The sequence below is a fragment of the Cherax quadricarinatus genome, chromosome 66, assembly GCF_038502225.1.
Source record: "Cherax quadricarinatus isolate ZL_2023a chromosome 66, ASM3850222v1, whole genome shotgun sequence".
Classification (NCBI taxonomy): domain Eukaryota; kingdom Metazoa; phylum Arthropoda; class Malacostraca; order Decapoda; family Parastacidae; genus Cherax; species Cherax quadricarinatus.
Genome location: NC_091357.1, coordinates 20,750,839 through 20,765,487, shown reverse-complemented (window position 1 = coordinate 20,765,487; position 14,649 = coordinate 20,750,839). Strand labels below are relative to the sequence as shown.

Below are 14,649 nucleotides of genomic sequence, written 5' to 3'. Positions count from 1 at the left end.
ATTTTATGATATTAATGTTTACCTATATACTTCTCTCATATTAAGAAACTATATTCTATAAAATTATTAAGATGATGTCCCCATAATGTCAGGGTTTCTAATTTGCAGAATTTGACTATCCAACTTTTTACTGATGGAAGATATGTGAATAAATGTGACTATGTGAAGTTTTCTTCTTGGTGCATTCTTTCTTTTGACTTGGCACACAATCCCTAAACTGATAACTAAGATTAGGAATTTATTCAAAATATGATCATAAGTTTTCCCATGCTCACATCTGGTTTTTCTTTCTATTCGTTATTTATTCTATTAAGTCTATTCGTTCAAAATTACTGACAGGACAATGCAGAGAAATGACAAAAAAGCCTTAAACTTCATAAAAAATTCCTATTGAATCAAAGAATACTTTTTTTTACCAAACACTGTGCCTAAATATCTTCATTTGAAAGAAAGAAGAAAACATGGTTAATTAGCTCTAACTAGTAGCTTTGCTAATTACAAAATGAAGTCCCGGCATTTCCCAAATGCAGGTACTATAACGGTTTTGACTCCTGGGACAAGAAAACTTTCATCACATTATTGCAAGGCAGAGACATTACCAGTAGATGAAATTACTGATATGTGAAGGCTCTGAAAGATACTAAATTATTAAATTTACACCAGTGAGAAATTCCATGATCTTCCAAACACTGTTACTGTCTGTACTGGAAATGATAATGGAATTGATATAACTGTTAGAAGATTAGATTATAAAAAGTGTCCCGTGGCCTGGTAGGAAACGCTCTTGCCTCACACACTGAGTGTCTGTGGTTTAATCCCCGGCATGGGTAGAAACACTGGGCATCTTTCCTTACACCTGCTGTCCTCATTCACCTAGCAAGCAAGTAGGTACCTGGGTGCCAGTCGACTGGTGTGGGTCACATCCTGGCGGACAAGATTGAGGACCCCATTGGAAATAAGACACACAGTCCTTGATGACTGGGTTATCCCGGGTTAAAAATCCAAACAAAATCTTATCTTATCTTACTTTGTGTTTTCTGTTGCTTTTTGGTTGGCTCCCTGCTGACCATCTTGCGCAGCGCTTGTAGCATTAGCAGCTTCTGTAGACGCCTCAGTGAACACCCGCTGGAGCTCGGTACATACAGTAGCAAGACGGGTCGTATCTTTTTCAGATTTTGGTACTACCAGAAGGTTCACAAGAGCCTCTTGAAGAGCATCCACTTTCTGAAGCCAAAAAATTAAATAATAAATTAGATATCTGCTAGGTAAACATAAATCCACTAACCAAATTCTAATTTTATTTCCTAGAATTACACTGTAGCTTCAGCTCTTGGATTACATCATTTTGTATATTATAAAAAAAAGTCCCTTATTATGTGAAACATTTCAAGGGAAAATAACTAGTCCTTAATTAAAAACTACTTAATACCAGTAGCTACAAGTATTTAGATCGTGGTTATAACATGTACTGTATATATTTTTTTGAGATGACAATTTAGCATGAATAAGTTCTGTATCTAATAAAATGGATTTGATTATAATAAAGTTTTTGAGAATCACATTAAAATTTTACATCCAATTCAGGGAAAATTTTTTGACAGTTCTTGAAGGTATTGGGAAATAAAAAGTTTTAGATTCTTCAGGCAGGTTGTTCCAAATTTTGGGTCCTTTAATTATAATGTTTATGCAGGCCGAGTCATACATGTGCAACATCAGGGAGATATTTGTTTCCAGGTTTCATGCCTATGTGATGTTCTCTTGCAGCTCTCCAATAATTGTTTTAGCATGGAGTTAACATTTGCTTCGAGTGTTCTGTATACAGGTATCCCTCATGAATAAGGTGCTCACTTCATGGTGCTTCACTAATACGGCGCTTTTCAATTATATTCGTGTTTATTATTCTCGGTACTTGTCTTTCTCTTAAAATGGTTATTGGCAATTAAAAAAAAATATTTATTATTACTATTGCATCATTTTTTAGGCCTAGTGCTATTGCACACTTAATAAATGATAGTATAAAAAATTTTTAGGCTTTTATATGCACTGCCAAGTGTAAAAAAAAAAAAAAAGGCTGTGATCTGCCTTAACCCTTAAACTGTCCAAACGTAGATCTACGTTTTTTCAACATTTGAAAGTATGTAAAAAAATTAGATCTTCTTTTTATTTTTTTTTTACATTTGAAAACGTGTAAAAAAAAAAACTTTGATCTACATTTGTTTTTGTTATATTTCAAAATACAGTGGTCCCTCGTTTTTCGTAGTTCTCGGGAATCATAGGTTTCAGAAATCATAGGGATATTTTCATATAAACATGGGCTCGCTAATCATAGGTTGACTCGTGAATAGTAGTTCATCCGGGACGCGTACGCACGGTGTGAGCCGGGGCGGCCTCCCTACCCAGCCAGTCTGGCATTGTTTACCAGTGAGCAAAGGTCCCCTCACGTGCTCCTACGAAATATTTCATAATATTCCACTCATTTTAGTGCTTGCAAGTACTAAATAAGCTACCATGGCTTCAAAGAAAGCTCCTAGTGCCAAGCCTGTGGTAAAGAAGAGCTCACCACTGAGGAGCTGCAAGAGCTTCAGCAGGAACAGCAACAGATCGCAGCTCAGAATCTTGCTGCAGAGGAGGAGGAAGAGAGATGGAAGAAGGTGCCTTCTTCAGAAATTAGAGATTTTTGCTATGTGGGGTAAGATGGAATGCTTTATAGAGAAACATCACCCTGACAAGGTTGTTTCAAGCCATGTTGGCAACATGTACCGAGACGCCAGAAACAGAGCTCTCTCCACAGTTATTTTGAGAGACAGGACTCCAGTGACTCTCAAGGTGGTCCTAGTGGCATTAAGAAACAGAGAAGAGAAGCAACCCCAGAAAAGCAATTGGTACCTGAGGTGTTGATGGAAGGGGATTCCCCTTCCAAACTATAAACAATCCACTCTCTCTCCTCCTCCAGTCTCCCATACACTAAGAAGAATCTCCAATAAAGGTAAGTGTTATGCTGTTAATGTTTCACTCATCATTTCCCATTGTATTGTTTATGTACTACATCTATATTTCATGTAAAAAATTTTTTTGTTTTAATACTTCTGGGAATCAGGAACGGATTAATTGTATTTACATTATTTCTTATGGGGAAAATTGATTCAAAAATCGTAGATTTCAATAATAGTAGCAACTTCAGGAATGGATTAACTACGAAAAACGAGGGACCACTGTATGTAAAAATCGTAGATCTACTTTTGGAGCACTATGCATGTGAACATAGATCTGTTTGGACAGTTTAAGGGTTAAGGCAATTTTTGCTTTACAGCACTGGTGTAGAACTTAACCCTCCATATTAGTGAGGTATGCCCTTACATAATGTGCACCATAGCATGTATGGACACTTTGCACATCTAAAAGATTCAGATCTTTGAATAGGGTAAAGAGTTGCTGTCTGGAATTAGAGTGAGTAATATGTCTAATGGCATCAGCTTGAATGATTATTCTAATTGTCACTAGCGGACAGGTCCCACTAGTGGAAGTAGGTCATGCCCAAGAGCTGAGCCTGAGGTTAGCCTGAGATAACTGCTGCATGTTATCTCACTTTGGCATATAAGTGTCCATCTTCTTGCCTATGCTTCAGTGTCATCAAGACAAGGGTAGTGGATACCTTCAAAACTGAGGGACTCATTATCTCATCTTCTGCTGTCTCTGATTAATCTCTTTATTAGCTGGAGAATACCTGGAGGATGTTCCAGGGAGTCACTGTCCCCCACGGCTCAGTGCTTTACCAGGCCTCGTGGTGGATCAAGGCCTGACCAACCAGGCTGTTACTGCTGGCCGAATATAAACCAACATACAAACCACAGCCCGCCTGGTCAGGTACTGACTTTCGGTGCCTGTACAGCACCTTCTTGAAGACAGCCAGGGGTCTATTGGTAATCCCCCCTTATGTATGCTGGGAGGCAGTTGAACAATCTTGGGTCCCTTGACATTTATTGTGTTGTCTCTTATTGTACTCGTGGCTCCCCTGCTTTTCATTTGCGGATGTTGCACCGCCTGATCGAAAAATATCAACAGAAAGATACCTAGGTGATGAATATGCGTTTAATTCATCAACTTGTCAGTGCTGTATATGTATCGTTAACAATAAGAAATAATCTAATTATTCTATTTACAAGGGAGAACTAAACCGGTAAGGGTCATATTGTGTCTGGGAGATTAAGACGTAATGTGAGTTGACCCAAGGAAGGAGAGATAGAGTCAATTCCTTGGATCAAGAGCCTCTCACTACCAAAAAATAACATCCTTTGAGAGGTTAATAATCCCATTATAACTATTATTGAAAAGTGCTAAACCCATAGGGGTCATACAGCGTCTGGGTGATGGGAGGCAATCACGTCTCATCCAAGGAAAAGGAGGGTAGCTCCAATCCCTTGGATGAAGATACCATCATCTGCATCTAGGCGCCTCCCTAGAAAAGGTATTTATATTATTATAATCAAAACAAAGCGCTAAACCCAAAAAGGCCATACAGCAACCTCCCCCTAGAAAGGCTAATCATCATTATAATCAAAACTAAGCGCTAAACCCAAAAGGGCCATACAGCGCCTCCCCCTAGAAAGGCTAATCATCATTATAATCAAAACTAAGCGCTAAACCCACAAGGGCCATACAGCGCCTCCCCCTAGAAAGGCTAATCATCATTATAATCAAAACTAAGCGCTAAACCCACAAGGGCCATACAGCGCCTCGCCTAGAAAGGCTTAAAACCCCCCAAATACCAAAAGTTCACACAAGCATCAGCCACACACACACAAAAAAGGGTATAGAATCAAACTGAAAAAGCCGACCCAATACAATTTTTCTTACCAAAATGTCGGCCAGAACCTCATTGATGCGGCCCTCGGTCATGAGCGCTGAGTCCTCCATTATAATAATTTAAAAGACATTCTGCCTCATCTTCCTTCAAGTGAATCAAGATGATGTTGTTGTTGTTGTTGTTGTTAAGGGCCGCTAAAACTTATGGCTCTGTGAACCCTTATTCAAGTAAGTAAGTAAAGAAGGAAGGAAGTAAGTAAGGGAGTAAGTAAAAAAGGAAGTAAGGTAATAAGGAAGGAAGGAAGTATGTAAGGAAGTAATTGAGTCAGGAATTAAGTAAGGGAGTAAGTAAAAAAGGAAGTAAGGTAATAAGGAAGGAAGGAAGTATGTAAGGAAGTAATTGAGTCAGGAAGTAAGTAAGGGAGTAAATAACAAAAAGGCACAATACCGTGACTGGAACGATACACAAATAACCCGCACATAAAAGACAGAAGCCCACGACGACGTTTAGGTCCGACTTGGACCATTAACAAAGTTAATGGTCCAAGTCGGACCGAAACGTCGTCGTGGGCTTCTGTCTTTTATGTGCGGGTTATTTGTGTAAGGAAGTAAGTAAGGAAGTAAGTAAGGACGTAAGTAAGGAAGTAAGTAAGGACGTAAGTAAGGAAGTAAGTAAGGACGTAAGTAAGGAAGTAAGTAAGGACGTAAGTAAGGAAGTAAGTAAGGACGTAAGTAAGGAAGTAAGTAAGGACGTAAGTAAGTGAGTAAGTAAGGAAGTAAGTAAGTAAGGGAGTAAGTAACAAAGGAAGTAGGTAAGGAAATAAGTAAGAAAGTAAGTAAGGTAATAAGTAAGGAAGGAAGGAAGTATGTAGGGAATTAAGTAAGGAAGTATGTAAGGAACTAAGTAAGTAAGGAAATGAATAAGTAAGGAAGTAGGTAAGGAAGTAAGGAAGGAAGTCTGTAGCTTCATTCACTAGGTACCTTTCTGTAGCTTCATTCACTAGATACCTTTCTGTAGCTTCATTCACTAGGTACCTTTCTGTAGCTTCATTCACTAGGTACCTTTCTGTAGCTTCATTCACTAGATACCTTTCTGTAGCTTCATTCACTAGGTACCTTTCTGTAGCTTCATTACTAGGTACCTTTCTGTAGCTTCATTACTAGGTACCTTTATGTATATTCATTCACTAGGTACCTTTCTGTAGCTTCATTACTAGGTACCTTTCTGTAGCTTCATTCACTAGGTACCTTTCTGTAGCTTCATTCACTAGGTACCTTTCTGTAGCTTCATTCACTAGGGGCCTTTCTGTAGCTTCATTCACTAGGTACCTTTCTGTAGCTTCATTCACTAGGTACCTTTCTGTAGCTGCATTACTAGGTACCTTTCTGTATCTTCATTCACTAGGTACCTTTCTGTAGCTTCATTACTAGGTACCTTTCTGTAGCTTCATTCACTAGGTGCCTTTCTGTAGCTTCATTCACTAGGTACCTTTCTGTAGCTTCATTACTAGGTACCCTTCTGTATATTCATTCACTAGGTACCTTTCTGTAGCTTCATTCACTAGGTATCTTTCTGTAGCTTCATTCACTAGGTATCTTTCTGTAGCTTCATTCACTAGGTACCTTTCTGTAGCTTCATTCACTAGGAACCTTTCTGTAGCTTCATTCACTAGGTGCCTTTCTGTAGCTTCATTCACTAGGTGCCTTTCTGTAGCTTCATTCACTAGGTGCCTTTCTGTATCTTCATTCACTAGGTACCTTTCTGTAGCTTCATTACTAGGTACCTTTCTGTATATTCATTCACTAGGTACCTTTCTGTAGCTTCATTACTAGGTACCTTTCTGTAGCTTCATTCACTAGGTACCTTTCTGTAGCTTCATTCACTAGGTACCTTTCTGTAGCTTCGTTCACTAGGTACCTTTCTGTAGCTTCATTCACTAGGTACCTTTCTGTAGCTTCATTATTAGGTACCTTTCTGTAGCTTCATTCACTAGGTACCTTTCTGTAGCTTCATTCATTAGGTACCTTTCTGTAGCCTCATTCATTAGGTACCTTTCATTCATTAAGTACCTTTCATTCATTAGGTACCTTTTGCTGCCCAAATATCAGGAGGGAGTTATAAAGAAAAATCAAAGTTTTCTCGTGATAGAGAAAAGTGCATCAAAATGGCAGCTCACTCAGCTTACACCCTGAGGTCTGTGGTTCGATCCCCGGTACGGGTGGAAACATGAGGACGTGTTTCCTTTAGATGCCTGCTGTCCATGTTCACCTAACAATAAAATAGGTACCTGGGTGTTAGTCATCTTACACCTGCTGTCATTGTTCACCTATCATCTGGTGGACTGGTGTAGGTCGCATCCTGGGGGACAAAATTGACCTAATTTTCGGGAAATGCTCAGCATAACAGGGGACTTTCTGCACGGTAATATGTCATTGATGTCATCTATGGCCTGTATATACTTGTAGAAATAAAGATTATTATTATTGTTAACATTATCAAGTGGACACTCTTGCCTAAACCCCAGCAGAGCCCGACACCCCCATGGCTGCACCTGAGTCAACAAAAACAGACTTTTCCTTGGCTTACTGATCTTATACACGGCGCCCCGACCAAATCTTGAGAGAGAAGAGGGCGCTAAAACATGTGTCGTGTCTGAGCTTACATGCAGAGTGTGCAGGTTCGAATCCCGCTGTGGACTAGGAGATAATGCTTGTAAACTGGAAATGAAGCATTAACACATACAAGCACATAAATGGTGTCATGGGAATAGCTACAATAAAAATACACATATTCAAAATGATCTTTATTGAGAAAGTATAAAAAATATATTTGTGGTAATAAAATACAAATGGGAATTACACTGAACTCATAAAAAAATTTTCATATATAAATGAAGAAACATGAAATGATTGTGTGAGATGAGAAGTGAATATTGGAGATGATTGTAATGGTAGTAATTGTACTTTTTAAGATCTATCACAGCAATAATAGAAGCTATCGAACATTATCAGAAAGTTCACAGACAGAGAAAAACCTGAACCTAAACATAATTAGCTATCACAGAGATCAGACTAATGCAAATGCTAACAGATACGTTTTTCTCTCTGGGTTCAGATCTCTCTCTCAGCTGTAGTCAGTGTCTTATTGTAACTTAACATGTGTTCTGAGAGTTGTAAGGGCTTTTGTAACAGTGTTCTTGAGAACGCGCACAAACAAGCGTTTGAGTGCTGTCAAGATTGAACGAAGCAGCAGCAGCAGCAGAACAGTGAGTGTCAGTAGAAAAGCAGCAACATCGAGTAGCAGGTATTGGTAGAGTGGCATGTCAACTGCTGCAGACCGCAGGTGTTGACCACCGCCATAACGTAGCACATGTTCAGCCCAGTAGACAGCTGTGTCCAGTGGTGGAGATTGTTGGTGACGCAGAAGCTGTGACCTCTCCATCACTCTCTGTCTGTATTGTTTCTCCTCCACCACGCTCCTAATAGCCTGGTACACTCCCTCCTCCGTCAGGCTATCCAGACTGAGTTCGACGGCCACACCTGAGGCCACAGCCTGACGAACGTTGAGGTGTTGGTCACTCATGATGGGCAGTCCTACCAGTGGAACATTGTGGTAGACAGCCTCCTGAAGTGACAGCAATCCTCCGTGGGTGAAAAAGGCGCGTACCCGTTTGTGTGCCAACACGTCTTGCTGTGGCAGCCAGGGGCGGGTCATTACATTAGCTGGAAGGTCCGAAAGGGCACCGCCCCCCCACTTCCATAATACTCGGTAGGGAAGACGACGGAAGGCAGCCATCAGTGAGTGCAACACCCGAGGAGGAAGTTGTTCGCTGCGGATTGATGAGCCCAGACTAAAGAGCACCACAGGTACGGTAGAAGAGTCCAGGAAATGTCGAAGTTGGGCGTCCTGCAGGGGGCGGCCTGGGCGGCAGTGCATACCACCCACCTCCACCACGTTGGGTAGCAGGGGGCGTGGGTGCCCCAGAGAATAGTGAGAGTTGACTAAGACCAGTGACACGTTCTTCTCCACCTCAGACAGTGACACTGTTGGGTCTCCCAGGAACCTCTGCACCACTCCATCCAGTCTGTTCATCACCAATTGTTTCCTCAGATACGGACCAGCGATTCTGTAGGAATAAGAGAAGAGAAGTTAGTGTTTGTTGATGGTTTAGTGTTATGGTGTGTATAGTGCCACGTGTATTACACCCACAGTGCCAGAGACAATTCCCTTCCACAGCAAGGGAGACCCACAACTCACCTGACGAGGGTGTTGACTGTGCGTTGCCAAAGGCTCATGTGGGCACCGTAGGTGAGGTACTGGTTGGGTATGTAGGAAGGGTTTTCCGGGTTGCCCATAAGGTCTGCTGTCCAAGGGGTGAGACCCGAGGTGGTGACATAGATGAAGGGCGCCTTGAACTTATGAACTAGTGCCAGCCCACACTCGTTCATGAACGCCGGCAGGAGGATCAGGTCTGGCTTGCTGGTCCAGGCGGTCTGCACTCCAGGGTCACGCAGAAAGGCGTCACAATACTCTGGCAGATTACGTAGCACTTTCTTCATTACTTCGGAGTTCACGTCTTTCCCACCGTTAGCTTCTCGCATCTTGAAGACATTGAAGTCGCCCGTCACTTTACGGATGGTCTCCCAGGCGTCGGAGGCTACCAGGTCGGTGTAGGAGCGGGAAGAGTTAGCAGGACTGGCGTGAAGTGAAGCAACGATCACCTGATGTCCACGACTACCCAGAGCCTCGGCCAACGGTATTATTATGTTCTTGTGAGACGAAGAACCCAGCGGCAGCACCATCAGCACCCGGGACCCTTCACTCACACCCATCAACACTGCCAACCACACTAACAGTTTCATATTTCCAGTCTTGAAAGTTCCTTACTGATGCTTTAACAGCTTTCAAGTTTACCAGCAAGAAGGAAGTGTATACACGATTGAGTATCAACCACCGCATGTGGCGTTTATATATCAAAGTGAAGTACGTCGCTTGGGTGAGCAGGTCAAGTACTTAGACCTGAAGAATAACACCACTTGAGGAATTAACATACAGCTTTCCTGCTCCGTCAGTGGACCTTGTCTTATCAGCCTCGTAGAGATGAGCCCACCAGGAAAGATATCGAGTAAATGTTCAATCTCCGTGTAGCGACTCTTATGAAACTGATAACATCGTGAGAGAAATTTATAGGGAAGCTCTCTGTCATCGTCTCAATGAGGTGGAAGGTGGGGAGGGAGGGGGGTTTACAAGTGGCTATGAGGAAGGGGGAAAACAGGGTGGAAGTGGGGTTGGTCACAATTGGAGTTCCCCCCACCTCCCCACTCCATAGCTGGCATGACGATGCTGGCTGAGGTCAAGGCTGTTCTCTCATTCCTCTTGCTGCGGCGCATTTTGTTAATATAATAAAAATAACGGCAGTTGTACTTTGGGAACACCTGCAGCGTGTTGCTACACTATTTTATAGAATAGTTACACACTGGACACACCAGCAGTGTGCTGCTACACTTTTCTATATAATAGTTACACAGTGGGAACAAAAGCTATATTTCCCTGTCATATTCTATCACACGGGATGGGTTATATACATAGTGTTGCAATTTATGAGCCTGAGTTGGCAGACTTCAGTAGTGTCGACAATAAGAATATCGTCCAGTATTCCATTAAAGGTTCATCAGCTGCTACAGCTTCAAAGGTTTCTTTCCAGCAGAGCTGCAGTCGCTATCCTTCCAGAAGAGCTGCAGTCGCTATTCTTCCAGCAGAGCTGCAATCACTATCCTTCCAGCAGAATTGCAGTTACTATCCTTTCAGCAGAGCTGCAGCTACTGTCACTTACCTGGAGTTTACCTGGAGAGAGTTCCGGGGGTCAACGCCCCCGCGGCTCGGTCTGAGACCAGGCCTCATGGTGGATCAGGCAATTACCATCTCTCAGGATGACCCGTAAAACTCTTTAAATGGTTGCTGGTGGTTTAAACAAGCTTCTTACTCGTTTCAAACCTGACTGCTTCCCGGTCCCCAGGAGACGTATAAACCCTACTAGTTTAAAACATCCCTTCGTACTTGCGCGCCTCTGGCAAGACAGTGATAGTGTAAATGATGGTGAAAGTGTTCCTTTCTCGGGTTACCCTGCCTCGGTGGTAGACGGCCATCGTTTTAATAATAATAATAATAATAATAATAATAATAATAATAATAATAATAATAATAATAATAATAATAATAATAATAATAATAATAACATAAATACATTCTTGAGCCAAGACTACTGCTAAGGTAAACACAAACAACACAAAGAATATAAACAAAGAGAGAAAACTAAGAATTCAAAAAAGGACTTGGTAAATCACTTTCTAGACTCGTCGGTACATCATGCAGGTGCAGTTAACAGGTAGGTGTAAGCACAGGTACAAGCACCTGTGATGGTATAGGTAGAAATGCAAGTGCAAGTATATGGGCAGGTGCCTCTAAAGGTTGAAGGACCTCTCAGAGCACAGGTACCTCTCAAGGCTGAGGTACCTCTCAAGGCTGAGGTACCTCTCAAGGCTGAGGTACCTCTCAAGACACAGGTACCTCGCAAGACACAGGTACCTCGCAAGACACAGGTACCTCTCAAGACACAGGTACCTCTCAAAGTATAGGTACCACAATATTTGCTCAACTTTCCTGGTCACTATCAGACACACGGACTATCAAAGTGATAACATCCCTCCTGACCTCCCCCCATCATCCTGACCTCCCCCCCATCATCCTGACCTCCCCCCATCATCCTGACCTCCCCTATCATCCTGACCTCCCCCATCATCCTGACCTCCCCATCATCCTGACCTCCCCATCATCCTGACCTCCCCCATCATCCTGACCTACCCCATCATCCTGACCTCCGCCCATCATCCTGACCTCCCCCATCAACCTGACCTCCCCATCATCCTGACCTCCCCCATGATCCTGACCTCCCCCATCATCCTGACTCCCCCATCATCCTGGCTCCCCATCATCCTGGCTCCCCCATCATCCTGACTCCCCCATCATCCTGACTCCCCATCATCCTGGCTCCCCATCATCCTGGCTCCCCCATAATTCTGGTTCCCCATCATCCTGGCTCCACCACCATCCTGGCTCTCCCATCATCCTGGCTCCCCCTTCAAACTGGCTCCATCATCATCCTGGCTCCACCATCATCCTGGCTTCACCATCATCCTGACTCCCCCATCATCCTGGCTTCCCCATCATCCTGACTCCCCCATCATCCTGACTCCCCATCATCCTGGCTCCCCATCATCCTGGCTCCCCCATAATTCTGGTTCCCCATCATCCTGGCTCCACCACCATCCTGGCTCTCCCATCATCCTGGTTCCCCCATCATCCTGGCTCCATCATCATCCTGGCTCCCCATCATCCTGGCTCCCCATCATCCTGGTTCCCCATCATCCTGGCTCCCCCATCATCCTGGTTCCCCCATCATCCTGACTCCCCAACATCCTGGTTCCCCATCATCCTGGCTCCATCATCATCCTGGCTCCCCCATCATCCTGGCTCCCCCATCATCTTGGTTCCCCCATCATCCTGGGTCCCCCATCATCCTGACTCCCCATCATTCTGGCTCCATCATCATCCTGGCTCCCCATCATCCTGGCTCCCCCATCATCTTGGCTCCCCCATCATCCTGGCTCCACCATCATCCTGGCTCCCCCATCATCCTGGCTCCCCATCATCCTGGCTCCACCATCATCCTAGCTCCCCATCATCCTGGCTCCATCATCATCCTGGCTCCCCATCATCCTGGCTCCCCCATCATCTTGGTTCCCCATTATCCTGGCTCCACCATCATCCTGGCTCCCCCATCATCCTGGCTCCATCATCATCCTGATTCCCCCATCATCCTGACTCCCCCATTATCCTGACTCCCCCATTATCCAGAAAAAGCGCCCTTCCTCCAAAATTTGCACCAGTCAACTATAGTGATAATATAGCATTTATTGTGGTGGAGACGGAAAAAAAAAATAGAGAAGCTAGATACAGCGATTGATAAACAAAGGTGGAGGCTCGACCGTTCGTCATTGTAGGAGTGCCAGCAGTCACCGGCTCTTCAACACGCCTGGAGTACCTGGAGTTTACCTGGAGAGAGTTTCGGGGGTCAACGCCCCCGCGGCCCGGTCTGTGACCAGGCCTCCTGGTGGATCAGCGCCTGATCAACCAGGCTGTTGCTGCTGGCTGCACGCAAACCAACGTACGAGCCACAGCCCGGCTGATCAGGAACTGTCTTTAGGTGCTTGTCCAGTGCCAGCTTGAAGACTGCCAGGGGTCTGTTGGTAATCCCCCTTATGTGTGCTGGGAGGCAGTTGAACAGTCTCGGGCCCCTGACACTTATTGTATGGTCTCTTAACGTGCTAGTGACACCCCTGCTTTTCATTGGGGGGATGGTGCATCGTCTGCCAAGTCTTTTGCTTTCGTAGTGAGTGATTTTCGTGTGCAAGTTTGGTACTAGTCCCTCTAGGATTTTCCAGGTGTATATAATCATGTATCTCTCCCTCCTGCGTTCCAGGGAATACAGGTTTAGAAACCTCAAGCGCTCCCAGTAATTGAGGTGTTTTATCTCCGTTATGCGCGCCGTGAAAGTTCTCTGTACATTTTCTAGGTCGGCAATTTCACCTGCCTTGAAAGGTGCTGTTAGAGTGCAGCAATATTCCAGCCTAGATAGAACAAGTGACCTGAAGAGTGTCATCATGGGCTTGGCCTCCCTAGTTTTGAAGGTTCTCATTATCCATCCTGTCATTTTTCTAGCAGACGCGATTGATACAATGTTATGGTCCTTGAAGGTGAGATCCTCCGACATAATCACTCCTAGGTCTTTGACGTTGGTGTTTCGCTCTATTTTGTGGCCAGAATTTGTTTTGTACTCTGATGAAGATTTAATTTCCTCATGTTTACCATATCTGAGTAATTGAAATTTCTCATCGTTGAACTTCATATTGTTTTCTGCAGCCCACTGAAAGATTTGGTTGATGTCCGCCTGGAGCCTTGCAGTGTCTGCAATGGAAGACACTGTCATGCAGATTCGGGTGTCATCTGCAAAGGAAGACACGGTGCTGTGGCTGACATCCTTGTCTATGTCGGATATGAGGATGAGGAACAAGATGGGAGCTAGTACTGTGCCTTGTGGGACAGAGCTTGTCACCGTAGCTGCCTCGGACTTTACTCTGTTGACGACTACTCTCTGTGTTCTGTTAGTGAGGAAATTATAGATCCATCGACCGACTTTTCCTGTTATTCCTTTAGCGCGCATTTTGTGCGCTATTACGCCATGGTCACACTTGTCGAAGGCTTTTGAAAGGCTGTATATATTACATCTGCATTCTTTTTGTCTTCTAGTGCATTTAGGACCTTGTCGTAGTGATCCAGTAGTTGAGACAGACAGGAGCGACCTGTTCTAAACCCATGTTGCCCTGGGTTGTGTAACTGATGGGTTTCTAGATGGGTGGTGATCTTGCTTCTTAGGACCCTTTCAAAGATTTTTATGATATGGGATGTTAGTGCTATTGGTCTGTAGTTCTTTGCTGTTGCTTTACTGCCCCCTTTGTGGAGTGGGGCTATGTCTGTTGTTTTTAGTAACTGAGGGACGACCCCCGTGTCCATGCTCCCTCTCCATAGGATGGAAAAGGCTCGTGATAGGGGCTTCTTGCAGTTCTTGATGAACACAGAGTTCCATGAGTCTGGCCCTGGGGCAGAGTGCATGGGCATGTCATTTATCGCCTGTTCGAAGTCATTTGGCGTCAGGATAACATCGGATAGGCTTGTGTTAGTCAAATTTTGTGGCTCTCTCATAAAAAATTCATTTTGGTCTTCGACTC

At 43.9% G+C, this 14,649-nt stretch overlaps 2 protein-coding genes across 2 annotated transcripts in view; both read right to left on the bottom strand.

Moving 5' to 3' along the window:
• The window catches only part of MED23 (mediator complex subunit 23), a 57,088-nt gene extending 52,076 nt beyond the window's left edge, over positions 1-5,012 (bottom strand). Inside the window, exons 1-2 of the mRNA XM_070099211.1 lie at positions 4,855-5,012; positions 1,028-1,224 (exon numbers count right to left, since the gene is read on the bottom strand). Coding sequence (XP_069955312.1) covers positions 1,028-1,224; positions 4,855-4,914 — 257 coding nt within the window. The 5' untranslated portion in view covers positions 4,915-5,012. The remainder of the gene's footprint in view (positions 1-1,027; positions 1,225-4,854) is intronic.
• Positions 5,013-7,594: 2,582 nt separating this feature from the next.
• LOC128704187 (UDP-glucosyltransferase 2-like) lies at positions 7,595-9,806 on the bottom strand. The gene is made up of 2 exons (XM_053799248.2): positions 9,062-9,806; positions 7,595-8,930 (listed from the first exon to the last, which is right to left on the bottom strand). Exons 1-2 carry the CDS (start codon positions 9,664-9,666, stop codon positions 7,946-7,948), a joined length of 1,590 nt encoding a protein of 529 aa, XP_053655223.2. The 5' UTR covers positions 9,667-9,806; the 3' UTR covers positions 7,595-7,945.
• Between the last annotated feature and the right edge of the window lie 4,843 nt (positions 9,807-14,649).